The sequence below is a fragment of the Protopterus annectens genome, chromosome 2.part1 (assembly GCF_019279795.1).
Source record: "Protopterus annectens isolate FY-2018-M chromosome 2.part1, PAN1.0, whole genome shotgun sequence".
In the NCBI taxonomy this organism is placed as follows: Eukaryota; Metazoa; Chordata; order Ceratodontiformes; family Protopteridae; genus Protopterus; species Protopterus annectens.
Genome location: NC_056729.1, coordinates 769992271 through 770016879, shown reverse-complemented (window position 1 = coordinate 770016879; position 24609 = coordinate 769992271). Strand labels below are relative to the sequence as shown.

Below are 24609 nucleotides of genomic sequence, written 5' to 3'. Positions count from 1 at the left end.
ACCTGCTTGGGACCTTAATTTTGTACTGGAAAAGCTCACGCTTCCCCCTTTTGAACCTGCTACTTCTGCAGAGTTAAAATTCCTCTTTTGGAAAACAGCCTTGCTTCTAGCCATCACTTCAGCTAGAAGAGTGTCTGAGTTATAAGCACTGATGGCTGTGGAACCCTTCATTATTTTCCATGCTGACAGGGTTTCCCTCAGAACTAAGCCTTCCCTTATGCCTAAAGTGTCCAGTGTGGCTCTCAACCAATCCATCCATTTGCCAACCTTCTTCCCTAATCCTCAAAATAAAGGGGAAAGAATCCTGCACTCTTTGGATGTGCACAAACAGCTCTGATTCTACCTTGATAGGACTAAGCCTTTCAGAAAATCTGACCAGCTGCTAGTCAGCTTTGCAACAGGGGCAGAGGGCAAGGCCATTTCAAAACAAACATTTCCAAATGGATAAAACACTGCATCCATTTCTGCTACAAGCACCATGGGAAACCAACCCCTCCAGGGGGTCAGAACACATTCCACTAGAGCTAGATCTAACTCTACAGCATTTCTCAGGGGAGACCCTACAAGGGACATACTGGAAGCTGCTACCTGGAGTTCTGTACACACCTTCACCAAGCATTATCACCTGCCTATATTTTCAAAATCCAGGGCAGGATTTGCTACAGCAGTCTTGCAAGGCCTACTAGCCAGCCCTGACTCTTCTTGACTGCCTCCACCCTTCCTCAGCTTTGGGAATCAACCCAAGTGTGATGACTGCAACAGTGAAACATGAAGAACATAGTACAGTTGTGTACACTTACCATAAATGTAGATGTTCGAGTGTATTCACTGTTGCAGACATGGTTTCCCTCCCTCCAGCCCCCTGGTTTTCTCTATCTCTTTATCTCTCCTCTCTATGGCTATTCCTACTGGTATTGGTATTTACTTTTTACTGGTGGTGTTTTCCCCACCATATACAAGCTCCCTATTTGGGGGCTCATGACATTTGGGGCAAGAAAAACTGATGTAATGGTGTTGGCTGCCTGCTTTTGTACCCCTGACGACCTGACATCATGGAAGAATTAACAGCATCTGACGCAGAAATACTAAGTCTCTGGAATTTGGGGTGACTGAGGGCTACCTGCAGGCAGATAACCCAAGTGTGATGACTGCAACAGTGAATACACTCAAACATCTACATTTATGGTAAGTGTACAGAACTGTACTTTATATTCCTCTCAACAGACACTGCTGATGTCATCAGCTATAAAGTGCTGTCTGATACACTCCAAGTCAGACTTGAGCTGTGCTGCTTGCGTAACGTACTGTGCTCTATAGTCTGTGTACTTAGATAGGTAGGGGTTCTCTTCTCACTGCAGTCAACTCTGTGTGTGTCTGTGTGAGCTGCTGTTCGATATTACAGAGAGCATTTTACACCAGCATGTGGGACTCTATTGTATTCTCCTCAACAGACACTGCTGATGTTATCAGCTGTATCAGGATTTGGATATGCAGCACTCCCACCAGGGCAGGGTTAGAGACTGGCCTGGATGCCAGGCAGAAGTCACTTTATCCTATACAGTAAAGATTACAGTGATATGGCTTTCATTCTGTGCACATACATCATGGCATGATTTATAGGCCCTGTGTTGAAAAAGAGAGCATTATACTCTATTAGTGTTGTAATGAGGTTTGACTGCAGTGCTGTCATATAGTCTTCAGATCTCAGTATGATGGCATGACGTATGATGTGCACAACATAGGATTTCAATGTCAGTGTGGACACTTGGAGGTCATAGTTCAGAGTGCTATCTACATGTGTTCCCAGTGCTTGCATCAATGGGTTTCTGCATAGCAGGACTGTAATCATTAATGTGGAATTCCACTTTTCAGAGGGGCAACATTACAAATACACATTTCAGCTTTTATTTGTAGATTGTGTACCTTTGTCACCATTCAGTTATGTGTGTTAGTGCCTCCTGTACTATGTTATCACCATTGGTGGACTCATGATTGCACACAATATGGAAGAATCAGCAAACTTGGTAAGCCAGCGACCATATACTTTAGCCTGAACTGTCGAGAAATAAACAAACTGTGAAGGGCCAAGCACAGATCCCTGGAGTGTGCCAGTGGTGACAGCTGTACCGGTACATGTTGAGTCGCCAAGTTTCACATGATGTGTTCTGTCAGTGAGCCAGTTGGTTATCCAACATCGTAAGGGTTAATGCTCAGCTTGGAGGTTTTCTCAATACCTGCATGGGGGATTGTGTCAAAACCCTAGGCCAGATCATGATAGGCATGATGCACTGTCTTACCTTCATCCTGGCCTATCACACGGAATCAGTGGGCTGTGACAACATCATAGATCACCTGTGGCTTGACTCAGCACATACACCTTCCTGATATAGTTGAATACACTAACAAACTTGTAAAAAATAACTTTAAAAAAATGCTGAAAAACAACCACAGGTGGCAAGACAAATCCAAGGAACAAAATATAATCCACAGAGACAAGTTTTAATTCATAAAAAGTAGTAGTGTAAGCGCTTTCATTTTGCTTCTGTGAGCAAGACTTCATCAGACAAACAGCACTAATGCAAAATGCAGCTATTTAAAGTGTCACATGCTGAACATCAATTAGCTTCTAAAAGCAAACATTAGAGGTATTTACAGTATAAATACAAATGCTAAATGACTAAACATGAATAAATAAGCAAGCATGAATAAAACTGACCAGGAATGAACATGCACGCTGAGGATGACCTGATTTTAAAAATATTATAAAAAACTTAGTTTGTGCTAAATAATTACTTGAAGTGCAAAATAAGCAATTCATTTAAAAGAAGAAATTCATTCAAAAGAAATACCCACTAGTAAAATCAACTATTAGCCAGCCTGTCAGTTAACTAATATAATACAAAAAATACAGAGTATAAAAAAGTAATTATAGTGAGGTCCAGTGATGTAAACAAACAAAAATGTACAGAAGAAGTGATCAATTAACTCTGCAGACTCTTCAGTTTTAAAACACAAGACAAGGATATGTACTCAAACTAAATGGGGGGGGGGGTTAAGCCCCCTCCCAACAATATATACTAACTCCAGGATCACTTAGTTTGAGTACATATTGTCTTCTGGAGAGAGTTAGTCATTGGTTCTGCAGCTATGCATGTCTGTTGTTTAAAATGTATTGTTTTGAGGTTTTTGGTAAAGTCCAATATAAAATGAACAAGGTGGAGGGCTTTGCCCCCCACACCCCCTAACTATATATACTAGCTCCAAGATCGCACTACAGTGGGGAAAAGGGCATATACTTTTTACTTGCCTTACAGTACTCTACACAGTGCCATATATACTAACTGCAGTTCAGTGAAATGAGTTTTCAGTAATTTGGGTTTTCAGTGATGTGGTCGGGGTGAAATGAAATTCAATGAAATAAAGTAGACCCCAGAGATGACACACATGCTGTGCCCAAACAGCTGCCTGAAGGACTACAGATTGTGGGCAATCATTGATTCCAACTGTGATATTAGTATAATGCAGTCAGTTTTGATACAGACCAAAAACTCCTACCACAGCCATCACAACACCTGCATTGAAAAGAAACATGGAGGGATTTGTTTAAATAGAACAAACACACCACCCAAGTATAATGTGGACATCACACCCTATAATCAGACCAATAGGTATGTGACCAGTGTCCTGGGGTAGATGGTAAAGTGGTACATCTACCAGCATTTGGTTATAGTGCTGACTAATACTTAGAATGTAACACAAGTACTGGGTATGTGAAGGACATGCACATTAGAGGCCATAATACCTTCATATTTTCCAGCCTTAATCAGACCAGTAATTGTGTACAGTGCACCCTTCCTCATGTACCTCCCTACACATCTTCCAGTGATGTGTAACTGAAGTGTGCCATCTTTGTCACAGTGCGCTGTGACACAGCTTATTGGCCATACCTAGGTATTCTTTCTGTGGAATACACATGACTGTCTGAAGGTGTGGAACACTAATCAAGTTGTTACACCAGATGTATGTGTGCTACCTCTTCTGCTTATGCATGCACTACGTACATAGGTGTTTGACAACATTAATGGCATGTATGTCATTCGGGACAGTGTGGATTGTGTCATATATGTATGCCATGCAAACAAGGCAACTAGTCTATATTGCCCATACTGTCAGCAATGTCCCTTCTAACACTTCCTGCAGATATTACAGTGCCAGGACAAGGTGTGTGTATGTGTGCATGTCAGAGGCATTGGATTAGTGGTGGTATTATTCTGATATTGTTCATGATTGTGGTTGGTTCTTATAATGTTTTTCATAATCCTTTACCAGTGGCCACCTTGCTGGAGACCTATGCTGAGAGCACACTCGTATTTAGAAATATCAGTTTACACAGCTTCACAATATGCATCCTACCCTAATTGTTTGTCTAATCCCTGATAGATGTCCTCTGCATTATTCATATAAGGATGCTTATCTCACAGAGACATCCTCCCCATTGTTATGTCACCTTGTGTGACAGTCACAGACAATACATTTTCACTGTGCAGTCTGTAATGTACCATATATCTATGTGCTTGGTGGTGCTGCTGCAACCATCTTCCATTGACATGCCCTCCTCTGCTGTCCATGAGGGAGTTACACCTGTCCTCTTTCCTACAATTTATTTGTATGTCCATATTCAATTCACACACCTTTTACATGGCAGTCCCATGTCCTGTTACAGATCATTAACACAGCTTCAGTACAGAATGCCAGGAATGGGATATCTTAGTACTCTGCACTGTTGGTGCACTGTCCTTTGCTGTGGACGATATTCTTCACATTCATATCTCTCAGCTGTCCAGATATTCAGAGGATGTCCATATGTTTTCCTTATCAAATTTGTGGCTTTCTGCCATATCACTGGGATGATCTCTGGGCTGATGTGAATCAGTATTGCATACATTTGAGTGCATGACTCTCAACTGTCATGATTTGTGCAGAATGTCATTTTGGTCTCATATTTGTGATCTTTTCTTCATAACATTTTTGGTTTCTGGTCAATCATTGGCATGCCATTGCTGAGTGAAGTCAGAAACTGATGAATGACATTCGAATTTCAAATGTCATGCTTTTCAGAAACTTCATGCTAATGTACAGCTTATTATTTTATCAACTTTCTAAGTTTGGAAGTGGAATATTAAAAATCTGTCCCTATTTTTGGGCCTTTGTCCCCTCCCCCATTATGTATGCCTTTGTCCACATATCTTGCTCAAAGAGGACGACAGATAAGTTTGAGTTTCATTTTACCACATTTCCATGTGATATCTATGGGAGATATGTCCCTATTTCTGTTTTGTGGAGATGTGTTGCACTAACAGATTCACATCTATCTGTGAAGCCCCGGTGGTCGTTGTGGCATGCCACGCAAATCTGTGGACTGTAGGTGCTCTGCTTTAAACAGAATTGTAACCACATTCGCTTACATGGTTTCCTGGCTGGCAACACTGTTGCTAGCCACAAAACCTAACTTAGGCACGCTGCACATCATTATTATGCATTGCGCGCTACCACTCACTGTGCACTGTTGCTCAAACATGTAAACTCCATGTAGGCTCTGCGCGAAGCCTACACAGAGTTTATTGAATCCTGGGGAGGGTGTAAACAACATGTACTATGCAGATAGATTGAAAGTCATTTCTGTGTACTACGTCTCCCATCAACTGTTAAGGGGCGACCTGTGTCTAACCTACAAGGCTCTCACAAATGTAGCCTTGATGGAACTGCTGCATATCCACAAGACAAACAGCATGAGGGTCACCCATTCCAGGGATCTGAACTTAGTCAGTGTGTCAAACAGAGCATGCTGGAGAGACAGATCTGTATCTGAGATTGCCACTTCTTTGGAACAGGCTTCCTATTCATGTGAACCAAACAGCTGCTTGAAGGCCAGTCTGGATCAATGGACGGTGAACCGTAAATTCATATCTGAGGTGGTGCCTATGCCCTTTGTGGATAGGGGTAGTTTGTAAAATATAAAAATACCAAGGCATAGGCACAAACCCATGACTTCCTCCTGCCCCAAACGGATATATACTGGATAAATCAGGTTGTATTGTCTAGGCTTGTAAAGGCTGTCGAGCCATTTGCCTAGTAATCTCCTATGAACCTTCTCATCTGTGCCTTCTGCCAGTCATCAGCTTGCTCCTGGACAGCCCATACCAGTTGCCCTTCATTCTGTCCCCCTTGCTGGGCTTCCCCCTCTCTTCTGGCTTCTCTAGAGTGGGAGGCCTCAGGCAAGAGGCAGTGCAAGTGGAAGCAGCAGGACTCCCACCTGAGGAGTCACTCACCGCGGATACTGACCTCAGTCCCCAAGTCACTGTGTGATGATGCCTCCTTTGACAATCTTTTGGAGCTTCTTTGCCAGCATGGGGAGTTGGACCACAGAAGCCCCCTGTCAGGGGGAGGTAGTAGTTCTGGAGGCCTTTGGAGTAGACCCATCCAAGCCCTGGGTGGTTCTCCATGCAGATGCACTTATAGATCTAGTGTTTTGGAGGGTGTGAAAGGAATCCAACATGGTGGAGCCAATTTCTAAGAAGCCTGACAAAATTCTTGCTCCACCCAAAGACTGGCCGCACTGGAGTAAGAAACCAGCTATGGATACAATTATGGTGGTGGCTGCCGGAAAGAATGAAATCTCTAAGGAGAGTTCCTCAGTCCATCCCCGAGTTACTGTGTGATGATTCCTCCTTTGGCAATCTTTTGGAGTTTCTTTGCTAGTATGGGGAGCTGGACCACAGAAGCCTTTTGTCTGGAGGTGGTAATTTTGGCAGCCTTTGGAGGGGGCCCATCCATGCCCTGGATGGTTTCTCATCCAGATGCACTTGTAGATCTAGTTTCTAAATTTCTACTTTCAAACAACTCTACTACAACACTATAATACATACATATTTAAAATAACAAACAGGAAAAGCAGTAGTCGAGGCAAATGCTGGACTGTATTTATTAAGTGCTTTTTGTTTGCTGGCCAACAGCAAATTTCTTCAGATAAAATTACACCAGTTACAAAGTATCTTATTTAAAAACTATGAACAAGATCATGTGACAAAAATCTCCAATCATGACAACATTCCACTTAAAAGCTCTCTCTTAATATCTGGTTAACATAGAAACTTAATACATACTAGCAGGTAAAGCTCATGCAGGCTAGGTTTCACTAGGAATTACTGCTAAAAAAATCTACATTTAAATAGCTTACACTAACACACAGATCTCACTAGGTCGCATCTGATAAACAAGAAAACAAAAACTTAACAAGTTAGTGAAAGAGTAAATTCATAATTTTACTTAATACACTGTGCTTCAATATGCTACTGTCATCATCTTTGCAAGCTCTTTAACTTCAAAATACAACTAATAGAGCAAGTCTCATTAATGCCTGGAAAATTATAAGCATTTAGATAAATTTGCCAGAACAGCTCTAGTTCTTCTAAATACAAAGACATAGGGCCACCTCTGATGTCAAAAGGTGTCTGATCAATGACTTTATATTTAAACTTATGTTCCTTATATATTGAAATTTGTTTTGCTAAGGCATTTTCTGTTCTACCTCTAGTGATGGCATATTGATGTTCGTAAATACGGTCATGGAGCCTTCGCTCCGTTTTGCCAATGTAGAACGCTGTACAGCATTGGCACTTAGCTAAATAAACAACACACTTAGAATTACAGTTGAGCCTCTGTTTCAATTTATACTGAGTGCCATTTGTACTAAACATGTTACCAACATCAATAAATCTACAGAAGTTAGTTACATGATTCACACTTGAGCATCCCTGTAATTCTAGGGGTGCTTCTAGGATGTTGTTGCCAGGCTGGAGTCATTAGTCTTTAATCCCAGGCAAGATCTATGCGTACCCTTACAAATCTGCTAACTCATCCAGTTTTGTAACTCTTGTGACACATGGCAGCCTCAGTAGGTTGGTCCCTTTAATGAGGTTCCACATGAGGTCTCTGTATTGGACACTTGCAGTACATTGGTCTTATCTAACTCATCCAATTGACTTGCTCTTCAGATTGACAAAAGTTTGCCATGATCAACTTCTGTGGTGGTTAGTCACCCTAAGTGACCAGCGTAAGACCTTTTGTTCTTCCTCACCCTTTGGCCATGGTCACCACGGTCTTTCACGATGTCCTGCCCAGCAGTGCGATTTCAATCCAGATGGACAATATGTCAGTTGTCTGGTATCTAAACAAGCAGGGGGGGGAACATGTCCTTATCTAGTCATGAGTGTTTGGCAACTTCAGATTGCAAGCAAACACAAGCAGCCGCACTTACGGAAGTGCATGGACCAAACCAAAGCCAATGACTTGAAAAAACAAAAAGGTCCAGCACAAAGAGAGTGATAACTCAGAATATTTTATTGTGGTAGCTCAAAAACAAAAAGCAGCATACCGGTTTCGGCAACAGCCTTCCTCATTGCTTAATAACAACAGAAGTAACCAAACCCTTAAATCAAAAAGCATCATTAGCATTCAGGAATGCCATTGGTTGGTGAAAAAACTATGACAATTCATTAAGGCCAGGTTTAAACAAACCTCCCAACCGAATAAACCAACCTGATTCCTTATTATTTAATAAAGTGTGCCAACCAATTTTAGAAAAACATTGGCCCTGGACCTTATCGATAACTAAATGTAAACTTGGCCATTTTATGAATTAAAGTGTGCTTAAACAAAGCGTTTGTGGCTCTCCTGTTCCTGATCTCACTGAGGTGTTCGGAAATTCAAAGCCTCAGTGTTCTGGACGTTTGTCCTACATAAAACGCCGAACAGGAACAGGTAGCCAAGTAGACAATCCATTCAGTGCTGCAATTACCATAACACAAAATGTCATAAACCTTAGGAGTATTAGAGCTAGTAACGTCTTGGTTTTGAATATATGGGGCATGCAGAACAATGTCCGCAGGGTACACAGGCCCTAGCCTTATTCCCAAATATAGTGGATTGTTGTAGTGAAGGCGGACCTTACGTTTATAATGACTAAGATGAGACCCCAAAGTGGGTCCTCTATGGAAAGAAAAGGAGCATGTAGAGGGAACAATATCATTAAGCTTAACATTGGCTTTTAAAATATCCCAATGATGGTTAATAATGTATTTAAATGTTTGAATATTTCATCCAAAAGTCGTAACCAATTGGGTGGGCTGTTGCGTATCTTTGTCGGCATCCGACTGTTTATATTGTAACAAGTCAGATCTAGATTGTTGTCTGGCAAAGTCCCTAGCCTGACAGATATTGTCATTACTATATCCCCTCTGGGTAAATCGGGTTTGTAGATCTTGTTCATAATGGGCATAAGAATCCTGTAAGAAACAAATGCGACGCATTCTAAAAAACTGTGACTTGGGTATATTGCGGATGATGTGTCGAGGGTGATGACTGTGGGCATGCAGGAGAGTATTGTACTGAGGATATTTGTGAAAAACCTCAGTTTTTAATGTGTGATTTGTATCTCTAACGATAGTAACATCTAGAAAAGTAATGGAGTCCTTATGAGCACTCAAAGTAAATTGAAGGCCGCATTTGTTCTGATTTAAATACTCCACAAATTCCTGCAAAAAGACAGTGTCCCCCCTCCACACCATTCAGCAATCATCCAAGTAGCATCGCCAGATGTCAATTTCTCTGAGATATAAATTGTGTGAAGTGTCATAGATTAGTTGGTGTTCAATGTAGCCCATGAAAAGATCTGCATAAATGGGGGCAAAAGATGCCCCCATAGCCATACCCTTCACTTGCCAAAAACATTTACCAAAGAAATAAAAAACATTCTTGGTCAACACGTGTTCAGTTAAACAAACTAAAAAAAGTGTTGAATCCAGGGGGATAAATATTGGCTTGATCCAACCAAAATTGTAAAGCCTCGAGACCAGCCCAATGTGGGATGTTGGTATATAGTGAGGACACATCCAGGGTACACATGAGCCAATCCAGCTCTAGTTGCATGTTTTCAACGATTTATAAAAAATTGGTAGTATCCTGAATTCTGGCTCGAACTAAAGGCAACAGAGGCTGTAGATATTTCATCAAAAAGGCCAACAATGGTTCAGTTAATGAGCCCCGGCCAGAGACAATTGGTCTCCCTGGGGGATTGGACAAGTCCTTATGAATCTTAGGTAGGAGGTACAGATAATGTGAATGAGGGTCAGAGACTGTCAAATGATGGACTGTTTTCTTGTTGATAATACCTTTTTCCAAAGCTAGATTGAGAAAGCTATCAATCTCCTTTTTGAACTGTAGCATCGGATCTAGTGGCATACACATATAGAATTGTGCATCCCCAATTTTCTCTCAGCCTCCGCCAAATATTTAGCCCAGTCCATAATCACTATTGCCCCACACTTGTCCGCCGGTAAAATTACCAAGCCTTGTTGTGCCATCAGCTGATGTAACGCTTGTTGTTCCGAACTGGTTAGATTATGATTGATGTTGGGAAATAGGGATTTGTTAAAATGAAGGTCTTTCAACACACAATCCTTGAAAATACCCACGTACTTATCCATTTGAGGGATGAAATTAGACTTGTGAAACTGAAAATCAGTATATCTTTGGGTAATATCATTATCCCCCCCCAAAAAATCTCAAATTCAATAATCGACAAAAACGCAATACATCATTTAACCAATGAGTTTTCATATACAAAAAAAAACAGGAACAAAATGTATGCCTCTGTTAAGTAACTTTAATTCACTCTCAGAAAGCACATAACTGGAAATGTTATGAACATTATGATTTGAGCTCACTGAGATATTATTAAATCCGACAGCTGTTGTAGATTGTTTATTGGCCTTGTGTTTCCTCCCACCCCTACATCTGCTCCCCCCTAAAGGGTCATTGCTAGGGCTTCTCTTTGCAGTGGGAGATTTGGAAGGAGGGGTGAAGTCAGTATTGGTGGCCGAAGAAGACTCATCGCCTGAGGTGCCACTGGGACCATTACGGCCCTTTTTAAGTATAGAGCGTGGTCTTTTCCTATTTGGTCCTAATTTCTTTCTATCAGAATCAGCAAATCTAACATTTTTCTGTTGAGCCCCAAAGGGCTTGCCCCTTTCGTAATCCATAACATCCCTGTTAAAATTGTGTATCTTTTTGTTTTTCAATTGTTGTTCAAGAACTAATAAATCTTTGGCTAATTGGTTGAAATCCTTGGCAAAAAATGGCTCACCCTCAAATTGTTTCACTTCTTCATAATTAGTGTACACCTCAGCACTAAATTTGTCAATGTGTTTCCTCCTTTACTTAAGAGCCACACCTTGTACATGATGATTGATTTGCTTGATTATTTCTCTGGTCCTGGGTTTTTTTCTTCTTTTTCTTTTTAAATAGGAAATCCTTAAGTCAGAAATCTGGCAACCCTCCAGTTTACCTTAATAAATGCTATACAAGAATAGTTGTGTACTATTGGTGACAGTAATGGAAAATGATAGTTTGCCAGATTCGTGGCTAAAGTTTTCCCTCCTAAGACAATTGTTTTTATTTCTACAGGAATTACCCCTCCCCTTTAAAAAGTATATATTGCTTAACAAAAAGTTACAAATACAAGATGGTACAAAGATCTTCATGTCTGCATTCTGTGTTTGATGCTCTCTCACATTCTGGTTTGATTTATGACTGGGTTGTCTTCTTTATAGAGTTTACATGCATTTATTGTATCTGCATGGATTTTCTGTGAGGGATTTTAATTTCCTTCCACAATCCTGAGATGTACGGATAGGTAAACTGACAATATTTATGCAACTCTTAGGGGGAAGGTGTGGTTGTATGTATGTATGTACTTACGTATCTCAAAGTGGAGTGCTGTTTTGTCCAGTTCCTGCTTTATATTCCTTACATTGTAAACTAGGTCTTGCTCCCTGTGACCTTAAACTGCACAAATCTGAAATGGATTGATGATTGGATGAATGGATATTTCAACTATTATTACAACACGCCACCTAGAATGCCACGTATGCATGTTTTATTGTGCTTTTTGCGATGCATGAAGAGGATGTGCAAGTAAATTGTTTCTATACTCTCAATATTTTCCATTCAGGCATCTGCTAATCATGATATCATGGCAGAAAGAGTAATTGTAAATGTAGTAAGAAAGGTGATATACCCCCCCCTGCACTGTGGATTTTTTGCTTTACTACTACTACTTACTTTGAAATTCATGCAATGTCAATGGCTTCCATTTGTATAAGTATAGTTGAACATTTTTTTTTTATTTTCCTTCCAAAAAAGATGTATCTACCACAGTCTACTACAGGACTTAATTTCAATTCTGTGCAGCTTACATCTGGGAACTCTTCCAACATTCAGCAACTCACACCCATTAACTTGCAGGGGCAGGTTGTGCAGTCCAACTCTATCCAAGGTGGGGTCAGCAGTGGACACGTTAGCAGTCAGCGAATGATGCAACAGCAGAATTTGCAAAGCACAACACAGACACAGGTGAGTGAGAGCATCATATATTTATTGTTTATATAAAAAAGAAATACTTTGCCATAATTTACAGTTTATAGTTCAAAAAACATCATCTGTTGCTGCACAGTAGTTTCATAATGCGTCCAGTGATCACAAAGCTAAGAATTAGAAGATATGTTTACTGTTGCTATAATCTAAAGTATTTTCCAGTTATTTCTACAAATTCTTGTGGAAAATTGCCGTTAGGAATGTGGCGATTGCCATATATTGTGAATATGTACTGGGAGCAGATTTGGAGTACTTATTTTAAGAATGTTAAAGAAGTCGTGAAGTCATTTTGTGTATCGTTTGTGAAAACTTACCTAGCCTCATTTGGAATACACTTCTCAGTAGTGAAACAGATCAGAGACAGTCTAAAGTAGGACAACAGCATGCACAGTTTACATGTAAAGTTACGTGAGGAAAGTCATATCTGTATATTCCGTGAACATGAGTAGCTGAAGTGAGCTGGATAGGTTTCTACAGACAGCATTATAATGACTTCTGTGGTACTGCATGGTTGTTGTTGTTCTTCTTCTTTCGGCTTTTCCCGGTTAGGGGTCGCCACAGCGGAACTCCGGTCCGCTAATGATTGGCAACAGATTTTTACAGTGCCGAGGTGCCAGCCCGACACCCAACCTTCAACAAAGACATGCCCATTCAAGCATGTCTTTCGAACGCCACTCGACCGCGGGAAGGACATGCAGACTCCACACAGAGGGCGCTCCAGCCGAGAATCGAACGGGGGAACCTCTTGCTGTGAGGCAACAACACTACTGCTGCACCTGCATGGTACAGCTGTAAAATGTCTGTTTAGCTAGCATTTGATAATATTCTTGAAATTGTAGTATATTTGTAGTGAGTAATACTTTAATTTCATCAAACCAAAGGTATTAATTCCAGAAGCTCAACAAAAACGTACTCCGTTGTCCAAACTCAAAACCAATTAACCTTTTTTCCTCATTGTTTTATATACAGTTATGCGAAGTTTACATGATTGAAGCTAAACCAGCCACACATATAGATGTGCCTTCTGTTGCATCATATTTATCTTAATGTAAAAAAAATTGATATGTTGTGGTAGTCATTTTGTATATTATTGCATGACTAGATCAGAAACAGTAAGACAAAATAAGATTTTTCTTCTTAGAATTTGTACAACAGATCTAGTTAGGCTAATGTACCATTATGATTACTCAGCTTGGCTGATGCAGTTTTACCACACTGCAAGCTCAAATTCTCCACTCCAAAATGTCTAGTCCTTGTAGAAATCTCCTTTCGTTCCCCACTATGAAGGAGCTTGCTTAATGAGAATGGCATTAGATTGCACTAGAATTTTTTTTTAAGTCAGATTAATAATTTATATTAAACATTTTCCAGATTTTCATTTCCGATTTATTTTTCTTCCTTTTTTCAGTTAGTTTGTAGTTTGCTATTTTCTAGTCAGATTTCCTAATCTGTTTCACTGCTCAGTCAGAGATCTCATTCAGCTTCTGTCATAATGAATTGCATGAGAAAATGCTCTCTTTTCAGAATTGATTCCCACTGTAACACATACCTTAAGTGTTTACTTTTCTGGGACGCTCTTGTGACAGTACAAGATGTGCAGTCTGCAGGGGGGTTTAATGACACAACCCATAGGTGTCAAAGAAAAGTACTGCAATTGCACACTGCCTTCAGAAGTTAGCACCTGAATCTCATTCTTCTAAATTTGAACTTTACACCTTTAGAGCTTCACCATCTCTGAAATTCTGTAAGCACTGCAGTACTCACAGGATGGAAATGAGTGGAAAAGAACTGAGTTCAGAGATGGAACAATTTCAGTCCTTTTTAAGGGCTGCAGTACAACTAGGGGTTCCTTAGAGGAAGTTAAAATCACATTTACCTGCTTTGGTAGTAGTAATGCCACCAGTGCAAGCTCCATTAAACTCCACTTGTTCCACTATCTGGCTGGTTGCCTGATGTATTTTCATCACCTTTAGTATTTCCTTACTCATACACCCCATAGGCAAAATCCTATGTCCTGCTATCGTCTCTTCCAACAGATAGCCACCACAGGCAATAACAGTCCGTCAGAAGGTTGTCTTGTCTATCTGATTTGGGTTTCAGATTCCAGCTGAGACCTGACTCTCCAACTACACTAGAAGTTGACCCTGAGATCTCCCAAGTACCAGTTTGACTTATGCTGATGTTTTTGGTTCCTGCTACCTAGATGTGTGTACCAGTAGCACAAGTACTGCCGACATCTCATTACCCAGCGTCTGCATCCCTGGTGTTGAGTGCAGGTGTCTGTTTCAACAGCTACCTTATTGACATCATCTGTGTATAAACATTCCTTTGTGCAGCAACAAATTGCTGTACCCCAAGCTGTCCACTGTGTACAGTAGATATCCTCCATCTCCTCTCGTATTTGTATGACGTGCAGTCAGCTAATGCTGATGGCAAGTTATTGAAAGCTAATTGTAAGCACAGATTGTCTGGCAAAAGGGTTACATATTTATATTATATAAACATGTAAGAAAATTGTTGTATCAGCAATCAGTGCAAAAATAAGTGGGGACTGCACAGTATGTAAAATGAAAATATGATATTTAATAAAAAGTTCATAAAGGTAAGTTACATATTCCCAAGATACAAGATATGGGCTATACTGGTTTGAAACTATATTTCACAGTAGCATATGTGTATTATTGAAAATTCTGACACCCATTCAACAGCTGTGTCAGATCACACATCAATAAAAACTAAGATAAAGATGTCGAGTAATGATGTAAAATAAGGCACTGGTGCATTCCTACTTATCTGTTAAGAGTAATTTAAGGAATGGGCAGTAGGAATGACTTGAGTATTAGGGAAGATATATCAGAATGGATAGCTAGTGAGCGAGATAAAATATAAATGGAATTTAAACAGTAGATATAAACAAGAAAGAGATATGGGACCGAAACAGTAGGAACTAATTAGAGGGGTTGACAGAGGTTAAAGTTTTGCAGAAGGGGAGTCTCACAGAATAAGAATAGCAATTGCAGAGTACTAAAGGAAAAATAAGGGAGTATTTGGACAGTATGCATGAGATTAGTTTAGCTGGTAAGCAGCTAGTTTTGATAACAACTCTAGGGTGCAAAAAAATTTCATCAAGACTTAGGCAACAGAACGTAGAAAGTTGTAGCCAGAGTTTGGGAACCAATGACAGAAGTATTAAATATAGGGCTGGATTCAGAAATCTTTGCCACATCATACTAAGCAAATTTGCTCAACTGGAGACTACATACAAGGTGAGTGGCATTCAGAAAAATGTAGTACAGTTAGTGAAAGAACATGGTAAAGCAGTGCAGCGTAAAATACAAACTACGAGAAAAACAACAAACTCTGCAACGTTAAGTTTCTTTAATAAAAAACATAGTAAAACTTTTGGATACAGTCCTTCATCAGTACACAATACATAATTAAAAGTACCGTTAAATAATAAAATATCTTATTACATGATGTTATACAGCCAACAGAAACTTAATGTTGCAGTGTTTGTTTGTTTTACTCTTCTTGCAATTCAGAAAACCCATCTACTCAAAGGGGTTAGGCTGAATAAAGTGGTGCTTTGTCTGCATGACTGATGATAATTAGGCAAAGAGATGGTAGAAAGATTCAGAAACTTCTAAGTATGTCACATCTCGCTTTAAATTTAAACTCTGCTAAGTGCCGACATTCAGATTGAATACATGGTGCAAATATGTTAGGGTTAGCATAGCCATTGTAAATGTGTATCTTCAAAAAGCTGTCGTAGCTGCTTTGTCCAACGATGTGGAACATTGCCCCCAGAGGTGCCAAATCATCTTACCTTGTTTAACATTTCATGCCCTGCAGGCACCAGTGTCGTTCACCAGTAATGTGTGGACAGCGACAGCATGCAGGAAATTGTGAAAATGTGTAGGCCTCATCTGTAGCTACATGGGAGTTGTAGAGTACCTATCCCGGTGGATACCATGGTATGTATGGCTGTACATGTATTAGCTACAGGGACCTTTCAGCAGCCTACTGTGGACACAGTGGTGGTATCTCTGGCTTCTGCCTCAAGAATATGTCATCAGTTCTTTAGTGCCATGCTGAAGCATGATGGGGGAAGCATATGGAGTTCTCAAGTACCCTAGAGTAGAGAGAGAACATCATGCAAGAGTTCTATGATATAGCCCATTTCCCTGAGGTTTTCAGGGTCATAGACTGTACCCACAAAGAAATAAAAACCCTACCTAGTGAACTGGGAAGGAGGTACATGAAGCACAAAGAGCATCACTCCAAATGCCAGATGGGTTTGTAATACACATGGTATCATCTGAAGTATGTGTGCAGGTCATCCGGGCCTCACACACACTACAGATGATAGGGTGTGCCACATGTGACCTTTTCTGATGGTTTGCAAGGAGTGACTTCCTAAAGGGGCATCTTGTTGGTGATGGCTGGATATGCCTTGGAACCCTGGCTCATGACCCCTATCAGAAATCTTCACAATCTAACTGTCCTGGGGTACAACCATGCACTGTTGCAAACCAGAAACCTTATAGAGCACGTATTTGGGCTGCTGAAGGCACACTTTTGCTGTCTGAATTCCATCAGTTAGTGCCCAGCAGTATGACCCCACTACACTGCCAAAATAATGACCATGTGTTTTCATTACTTGATTTTGAGAACTTATACATTCTACTATGGTTAGTTGTCCACCTGCAAAATACTTACAGAAATTCAACAGTGGTACCTACAGGAATTCAGCAGTGGATTACTTTGAACAAAAATGTTTTTCCAAATTATACCATAACTTTTCATGTCTATGTTAAGCTCTTGGTTTAAGCTGTAAGTTGTTGTTGTATCTTTCGGCTTTTCCCGGTTAGGGGTTGCCACAGCGGAACTCCGGTCTGCTAATGATTTGAACAATATTATTTTTAATCATCCTCCTACCTACCTTCTTCGGATACATCAAAATATGTAGTGAGTCAAATATATTTTTACATTTTTCTCTACAGCACTTTCTCTTATAACATTTGTTTGGTAACAGTAGAGCTGTTTTATTTTATTTTTCATTATTAGCATTAATCATAGATTCATAGATGTATATTAGGCTAATAACCACAAAGGCATTTTTAAGCCTAGCCATGCATCCCAAATCTCTGACAAGTTTTGATACCCTTGATAAGTGTAAGCAGGGGCCTGGGAGATGAACCATTTACATGTTGCCTGTGTCCATTAGATACATAGGTGCCAAGCCAGGGATGAATTTCCTGTATATACCTGTCTCTCCAGCAGGTCCTATTTAAATCACAGGCAAGGTTTAAGCCTTTAGAACAGGTAATACTGGTGCTGTTTGTTTTGTGATATGCAGGATGTCCATCAGAGTGGGGTCTGAGAATGCCCTGTATGCCAGGCGTAGATCTTCCCCTCAACTGCCTGTAGGAGACCGAATACAGGGTAGGGCCTTGAGGAGATGTGCATAAGACATTTTACTTACGCCCTATATTCTTTTAGTGAAGAACCTCTGTGGACATTCCATTTGTTGGATATGCCTGGTTATGTACATACCAAAGGGGGCATTGTACTCAATGATAGGTCTGATGAATGCTGAATATAGTGAACAGTGACTTCCATGGACCTAGATGCCATACCTTTGTAAGTTGCACAACATAGAATGATTGACTACTGGGTCAACTCTAAGGGGCGTGTTGTCAATATGATAGTTACCAGGGGTGGATGACTTCCTGAAGGATACTATTTTGCATTTCTTGGTAATTAGTCCATGGCTCTGACACCAGTTGTTTGTCTGTGTCAGCCCTTCCTGGAGAACATTTCTGTCAGTGTGTGATTCAATGACAGCTCCTAATTTGCAATCATCTTCAAATGTAGTCAGCCAGAGACCAGTGACATTGGCCTTGACTTCAGAGAAGTAAATGCCAAAAAGGAGTGGTCCAAGGACTGATCCCTGAGGGACTCCACTTGTGATTGGCCTCTTTGTAGAGGTGGACTCCTTAATATTAACTTACTGGGTCCTGTCTGTGAGCCAGTTGCCTATCCACTGGGTGACATATGGGTTTGTACCTAACCTCTTGAGTTTGTCAACAATGCCCGAGTTGGGTATTGTGTCAAATGCTTTGGCCAGGTCAAGGTAGACAGTGTGAACCAGTCTGCCTTCATCCATTACTTTGGTGACTTTCTCAGAGAAGTCCTCGAGGCTGAGTAGGTATGACCTGCCCTTGATGAAACCAAACTGGGTTGAGTCTAGTGTGTTGAGGTTTACTGTATCATTATTGATCATTTTCATGATAATTCTTTCCATGACTTTGCATATGAGACTAGTGAGACTTATGGATCTGTAGTTTCCAGGGTCTGTAGATGGCCCACCTTTGTACAGAAGGATAACTGTTGCTGTTCTCCATTCATGAGGCACAAAGCCTGTTTGGAAGCTACAGTTAAATACCAGTTCCAGAGGGCATGATAGGTCATGTTTTATGCTGTTTAGAAGGCATCCTGGGATATTGTCTGGGCCCACTGATGCAGTGTTCTTGGCCTTAGAGAGAGCATTAAGGACCTGTTCCCTAGTGATAGCAGGGGAAGTTATATTTGATGGTATTTCCCGAGGTAAGGTTGAAGGGAAGAGACTGGTAAAGTTGAAGCTGAATTTGTCAGCCAGTAAGTTTACTACATCTGGCTCAGTATAGGTGGCTGCATTTACAGTGAGCTCTGCACGCAGTTCTATATTGTCTTTGAGGTTGCGGACATAGCTAAAGAATGCCTTGTGGTTGTCCTTGTCCTGTGTGGCCAAATTTACCTCAAAATTGGCTTTGGTAGACTTTATTTGTCTTCTGAGTTGTTTGTTTAGTTTGATGAGAGTGCTTTTACCCTACTGGGTGCTGCACCTCCTAATTTTTGCCATGATTGTTTCCTTCTGTTATACAGCCTATTGATTTTGTGATTCCACCAGGGTGGCTTGTTTTTTGAGTTATTTCTGTACTTCCTCCTGGTAGGTACAGCTGCCTCTATACAGCTATTTGCATGCTTGCATAGGGTTTCTGTGAACAGTCCTACATAGGCAGCCATGTTTTCCGGGTTTTTGAGGGTTTTGCCAGGTTATCACTTAATAGGAGGAAATTAGCCTTAGAGTAGTTCCTGAATATTCAGGGTTAGCTGGGGGGGGTGCAGGTTTTATTTTTACTTCAAAGGACATCATTTTGTGGTTTGACCTTACAAAAGAAAACATTACACTAGGGGGTGTGCAGCACTCTCCCATATTAGTGACGACCAGATCCAGTGTGGTTGTACTCCTGGTTGGTGTATTGACAGTCTGGTCCAGGGAGTTTGAGTTTACTAAATCCAGGAATCTCTGTGCCTGTACATTTGGTGTCATATAGGATTCCCAGTTAATAATGGGGTAATTAAAGTCGCCCATGAATATAGTATTGGGTTGGATGGTGAGTGTTTCCAGTAAGTTTAAATACATGGTATAGGCTTCCTAGGTCATAGAGGGGGACCTATAGCTTGCAAAGGAAGGGGTATTGGATTTTGTCTGTGGTAATGTGAACGTGGAGTAGCTTGACCAGCCTTGAGGTACGTTTATTTTTGACATAAATTGAGACACCTCCACCTTTAGTCCCCTATTTGTGTAGTAGCTGGTTTAAATGTGTGGAAGACATTATAACCTTGCACTGTTAGTGTGTTCTGTGAGGCTTTAAACCATGTCTCAGTGACCCCTACAGATGTCAGCACTCTCTAGGGTGAAGAGCGCTTCTAGGGAGAGGAGTATCTTGTTTAGACACCTAGGACTTGGCAGTAATATCTTTAGATTTTCTTAGTTTTGATTTGCTGTGTTGGAAGTACTTTCAAGTTTGGCATTGCCTAAAAAATCAATATGAGGAAAGACAATGTTTTAGATGAGAGAGGTGCAACCATCTGTGGCAAAACAGCGTGATCTGTTGACTATCTCCTTCCATGCTGACAAATATTGCATCCCCTTATAATGACATCAGAAACTAACACAATTATTAGTCATTTATTTTTTGTTTGTATTATGGCATCATCCTTGAAGAAGGTAAAATGCTGCTCAGTGCCTAGGCTCATACCAGCCTGGGGCACATATTCTGACAGCTCCTTGATGTCTCTCTTCATTTAGTCTAGGGAGGTATGTCGCAGGTCATTTACACCCACATGGACTATGACTGAGTCATACTAGTACTTCTGGTCCAATGACCTGAGTGCGTGCTTAATGTGGTGGATTCTAGCCCCTGATAAGCAACTGACCGTGACTTTCTCCTTACTCATCCTAGTGAGAAGGACATCAGTGTGTCTTACAATGGAGTCTCCAATGACCAGAATTTTAGATTGTGTAGTGGCTTGCCTTATGGGCTTAGAAGTAGAGGCTCCATGAGATGTGACTGTATGTGTTGATGTGGGTGTTAATAATTGAATTTTGTGTGATGGGTGCAGCGTGTGTGTACTACTGGCAACCTTATTGTCATTAGGAGTAGTTTTATGTGAGAGCTTTGCCTCCAGTGACATTGTGTAAAAACATCCATCACATACCATATCAGTTTGTTTGAGAATTAACTGGTTGTCAGTAAAGATGAGGCAATTTCTACATTGCCTCAGGATGCCCATATCCACCAGGCTGGTAATGGAGGTAGTGGGAAAGTTCATATCCAACAGACCCTTTTAATTGATTTGACAGCTGGAGTGAGAATATAAAGCAAGTTCAGGAGTATTCAATTTGCAACTGCAACTAGGTGTTGGTAAAATTTCAATCATGCTTGTTTAGGAAAAATGCCACTCAAGGTGTCTGTCTGTACAGGGCACTGCCAAAGAGTGGGAGGATGGTGTAATGGTTAAGGTGTTTACCTTGCAGACACAAGGTGCAGGGTTTGATTCTTACATGGGGTAATTGGCTAGGCTTAAAATGGCCGCCAAGGGCAGTTAGCCTAGTACTAATCTATGAACCTATGAACTTGAGGGGGAAACCAGTAAGTACACCCTGAAAATTTAAGGATGAAGTATTTAGAAATACTCTGAAGTTAGAAACAAATCAGGCAGTACTTACTGAAAACAAAGAATTAGCTTGTCAATAATGATGAAAATGGGGGAGTCGGGTGAATGGCTACTGCCTGTCTACTACTAGTACTGGTCTCACCACAGCTTCACTCTGCTGGGATACACAATGCTTCTTTGCTTCTTCTCTCACCAGACGCAAAACAGTAGCACGAATCCCAAGATGAGAAGCAGGTCACAGCCTGTTTGGTGATAATCAGCCTTGTCCCAGAAGATGCAAGGGTCTGTAAGCTTGTTTTAGTCTTTTCATGGTAGATGCCTTGAATAGCAACCAGACCAGTCAGGAACGTCAAGCACAGACACTCACTGCCCAGCCAGAGTCAGGAGTCAATGCATTCAGCTCCTTCTGTCAACAGGAGCAGAATATAAGCATAAATTCCAAGCTGTCACCTTTGAAGCAGTTATTAGGCTTTCCAGTGATTAGCAGTCTCCAGGAAATAATGTCCCTGTGGTCCTTCTCTCACCAGGAGAAAACAGAAAAGCACTACTGTCAAGATGAATACTGAGAGCCAGAATGTGGGCTCTCCAGTAATTTGTGGTCTTGCAATAGATGTTGCAGAGTTTAAATATAAGATGGAAAAAGAGGGTTAATATCCTAAGCACTGCATCAGTTAGATATGAAAGAGGAGGTAACTTAAGCTTTAGCTGTCTAAGTGGAGAGCCACTAATTTAAAAGAGAAAGTTTTAAAGGGGGTAGGCACTTTGTATTCTGGTTCTATGGAATACAGTGGGATGGCCAGTAAATTGAAATAGTTGAAAGGGAGTGATTTCACGAAATGATAATTTTGTGCTTATCACAAAAGTCAATGAAGGGGAGAGGGCAAGAGCTATGTGGTCAAATTAATGTAAGGGGCAGGCAACTAGAAAGGCAGTTGAGTTTAAGAATACTAGCAGCAGCAGGGTGGAAAAATTTGTGTGTGACTCACAAGAGATGCAACTGTGGTCTCTTTCCTAGTTTTAATATGCAATTAAAAGTGCAGTGCAAGTAAAACACAGTGTGAAGAAAACAAATCACAACATAAAAAAATAGAAGGTGGCAATAAAATAATATAAAATACAAGAAAGCAAAAGCAAACTAGCCTTTCCCTCATAGCAAATTGTAGCAGAGTCTGGGTGAGAGTTTAGAGTTTTTGAAAGCATATAAGCCAAGTCTTCATTTTTGAATATCTACATAGAAACACAGAAGCACCTGTCTTAAAATCCTAATTCCAGGTATCCCTCAGAATATCATTAAATATTTCAGTAAATTCAAGAAGACCATAATGGATCTGGTATTGTAAACACCTCTTCTTACTTTCACATTGCCTTTAGTCCTGTCACATTCTGCACTTCTCCTCCATTGTAAATAAGCTGACAACATTTTTACCATCATTCTCCCAAACTCATTCATGGGCACTCCTTCTTAAAAACTCTCATTTGTAGTAAGCAACTTCCTTGCAGTCTGAGTTATACTTTCTTTAAAACACAATCCATTTTCTGACATTTCTGATCTTGTTATTCTGTTTACCAATAGAATGATGTCTTTCCTTTCCCTTTTACTCCATGTAAACATTGCACTTGTAAAGCTAGAAAAAAAGCTGTAATATATTGTTCCTTCTTGTCTATAAAAAAACTAGCAGTATGCTTCATCTTGTAGCTAGTGGTTTGAGTCCCACTGCCTACATTTGCCAGCCCTGCAAGTCTGAGGAAGCCACTTATCCATTGAGTGCTTCTGGGTCACCCTTGGACTCTTGAAAAGAAGCTTGAGCCTAGTGAGTTTACCATGTTTAACAAATGAATAAAAAACTCCAGTGATTCCTGGAGCTTCTCTATGTGCTGTGTATATTCCCTTTTTATGCAACCCATCTCATTCACTGCATTATCAGCATCCTTAAATTGTACTTTTTCTTTTTTTTTTTTTTTTTTTTTTTTACAATAACATTTTTGCATCTGTGTCATGCACCTTTCTTCCCTGCACCAGCCCAACATCATCCACCCAGATATTCGTATCATACGTATCCATACCTTCTTACTTTCCCACCAATGTTTTTTGATCCGAGGAAATTTTTGTCTCAGCCCTTCTTAATAATGTAGTATTCTGACACACGTTTTATCAGGTATTGTACATAGCTTCCATTTTTAAGTTATTTCACATTCTTCTAACACACTGACATCAATGTGCATCATTTTACAAAGTCTTCTAATTCATTCTTTTCTATAATTCCCTTGCTGTGTTTTATATAGTTTTACGCCTGAAATTACCACACCATATAATAGACCACATTGTATGCAGATAGGATAGAGTTTCATCCAGAAATCCCACTCTTTTTTCCCTTATTGTGGGAAAATAAATCCATATGCTGCTGGAGTCTCCCCTTCCTTTTTTCTTTTTCCACTTTTCATTACTTTCCACCCCTTTGCCAATGCTCCATTCTCAGCTTCTAAGTCCAGCTGCTCTTCATGTAATATTTCCTTTCCTGAAGCATATTAACATAGAACCGCTTTTGTGTCCTCTCTGAAATCCATTAAATTATTTATTATTTATTTATGTTTGGTCAAGTCTAATTCCCACCAATACAAATGTATCAATTTTATCTATTTCTAAAATTCTCCAGCAAACCAGCCATTAGTTTCTGGAATTTTAAATGTTAATATTAAGTGATAATATTCTCGTTTGTTCTTTTTTCAGTGTTTTCACTTAAAATTGCAGTGATAATATTCTCGTTTATTCTTTTTTCTTCTGTTTTCATTTAAAATGGCACTAATCTTACACTTTGTATACTCTCCCTCCCCTTTTCATTGTTGATTTGATTTTCATGTTTCCTTGTCATTAACAGTTCTTCCTCTGTTCTTCTCTGTTTTTTTTTTAACCCAACTCTTGCTGATTAATTTCACAAATTGAGTCAGGTCGTCTCCAGGGAACTTTCTTCTTGCTTGCAGTTTTAATTCGCACTGCCATACTTTGAGTATGAGAAATGCTGTGTTAAAAAAAAAATCTCCCTTCCCTTTCCAGTTTATTTAATGTACTATTTTTTTGCACTTGATGCCGTAGCATGAGTGACTTGTACAATA

At 40.2% G+C, this 24609-nt stretch overlaps 1 protein-coding gene across 1 annotated transcript in view; it reads left to right on the top strand.

Annotated features, from left to right (window-relative positions):
- Nucleotides 1-24609, top strand: part of CLOCK (clock circadian regulator) — a 2173159-nt gene that overhangs the window by 1955409 nt on the left and 193141 nt on the right. The window contains exon 21 of the mRNA XM_044062477.1: nucleotides 12262-12471. Coding sequence (XP_043918412.1) covers nucleotides 12262-12471 — 210 coding nt within the window. The remainder of the gene's footprint in view (nucleotides 1-12261; nucleotides 12472-24609) is intronic.